This window comes from Nycticebus coucang, chromosome 8 (genome assembly GCF_027406575.1).
Source record: "Nycticebus coucang isolate mNycCou1 chromosome 8, mNycCou1.pri, whole genome shotgun sequence".
Lineage (NCBI taxonomy): Eukaryota > Metazoa > Chordata > Mammalia > Primates > Lorisidae > Nycticebus > Nycticebus coucang.
The window spans coordinates 98,791,776-98,793,720 of NC_069787.1; the positions used below are offsets into that span (position 1 = coordinate 98,791,776).

The 1,945-nt window shown below is 40.5% G+C and overlaps 1 protein-coding gene across 1 annotated transcript; it reads right to left on the reverse strand.

Moving 5' to 3' along the window:
• Nucleotides 1–310: 310 nt before the first annotated feature.
• LOC128592722 (non-histone chromosomal protein HMG-17-like) lies at nt 311–583 on the reverse strand. Its single transcript, XM_053600820.1, has one exon. It carries the CDS (start codon nt 581–583, stop codon nt 311–313), a length of 273 nt encoding a protein of 90 aa, XP_053456795.1.
• Between the last annotated feature and the right edge of the window lie 1,362 nt (nt 584–1,945).

Below are 1,945 nucleotides of genomic sequence, written 5' to 3' on the forward strand. Positions count from 1 at the left end.
CTATGAGAGCCAAGCGGAGGTCTCTCAGAACTAGAAGGGGCAGGTGTCTTCCCTACGTCAATCTAGCTTTGGAAACATTCTATTAGTGACAGACGCCCTTTCCCAGAAAAAGCAATGAAGTGTTCTCTGTGCTAACAATATAGCTTTAGAAAAAGTAAAAGAAAATCCTACAATATAGCTTTAGAAATTCTAACAATAATAGCTTTAGAAAAAGTAAAAGAAAATTCTACATTTTTGTAAAACTTGGTAAAAATAGTATTTCAAACTGTACAGTCACCAGAAGTACACAGTTACCAAAAACGCACACACTTCACTTGGCATCTCCAGCACCTGCAGCTTTCTGTGCCTGGTCTGTGTTGGCGTTTCCATTTTTTGCAGAGTTATTTCCCTCCTTGCCAGAATCAGCTTTTCCCTTTTCCCCGTTGGGTGCTTTCTCTCCCTTCTTTGCCGGGGCCTTTTTAGGCTGGGGCTCTAGCTTTGGAGGAGCAGGGTTACCAGACAGCCTTGCGGATCTTCTCTGTGGTTCGTCCTTTGCCTGGGCTTTATCTCCTTTAGCTTCCCCTTCAGCCTTTCTCTTGGGCATGGTGGCAGTGGGACGTAGGCGCTGGGGGCTGGAACTGCAGTGGCATGTAGGCTTTGGTCAGTCCTGGCGTCATTCTTGCCTCTTCTCATACGGCTTCTATTTGTTTGTTTTTAAATAATGAGTTTTTAACTAATATAAAATAGAGACTAGTACAGGGCACCCAAAGTTGCCCCTAAAGTCAACAGACATAGGGAAAATGGGAAATTGTAGCTAAATTTATTTTTATTTATAAAATTTTCATTACAAAAATTTTACAAAGAGGTTGCCAACATGTTAAGAATATTTTGTAAAAAAAGGTATATTTGGCTACAATTTCCCATTTTTTCCCTATATGTGGTGACTTTAGGGGCAACATTGGGATGCCCTATATCACGAAGCCCCGCATATTCCTTACCCAGCTTTAACAATTATCAGTGTTGACCAGCTTTGCTTCATCTATATCCTTATTCACTTCTCCTCCTCCTCAGTGCCCCCCTCCTTTTTAAGAGACAGAGTCTTCCTCTGTAGTCCAGGCAGGAGTGCAATGACATAATCATAGCTCCCTGCAGCCTTTAACTCCTATCGTTAAGTGATCTTCCCAACTGGGACTCCCAGAAGGCTAGGATTACAGGTGTGAACTACCACACCTAGCCTCCTTTACTATATTTTGAGGTCAATTTCATACGCCATATCATTTCATCTGGAAATGCTTCAGGGTGTATTACTAAAAGATAAAAACCTTTTTGCCATAACCAATACCTTGAAAGTTAATGATTTCATAATAATCATTAAATATACAGTATGGAAATTTCTAATTGTCTCATGTATGTTGTAACTTTTACCCCATCTGTTTGAGACAGGATTAAAATGAAGCCCATTTGTTTCCTCTGTCCTTACTGCCCCTTTATTTCTCCTACTTGTAATTCGTTTATTGAAGGAACCATGATGTGATGTTTGTCCTTTAGAATTTTTCAGTCTGGATATTGCTGTGTGTATCCCTGGGGTGTAGTTTCATAAGTTTCTGCCCCTGTGGTAAAATGTCTTTTTTTCATTTGGGTAGATGCTTAATAGTGAGATTTTAGGGTCAAGTAGTAGGTCTACTTTTAGTTCTTTGAGAATCTCCATACTTCTTTTCATAGAGGCTGTACTAGTTTGCAGTCCCACCAACAGTGCATCAGTATTCCCTTCTTTCCACACCTCCTCCAGCACCTGTGGCTTTGGGACATGGTGATGTGGGCCACTGTCACTGGGGTTAGGTGATACCTCAAAGTGGTTTTGATTTGCATTCCTCTGATAATTAGGGATGATGAGCATTTTTCTTATCAGATACATGTTACAACATGGATGAACCTTGAAAACATTATGCTAAGGTAGAGAAGCCAA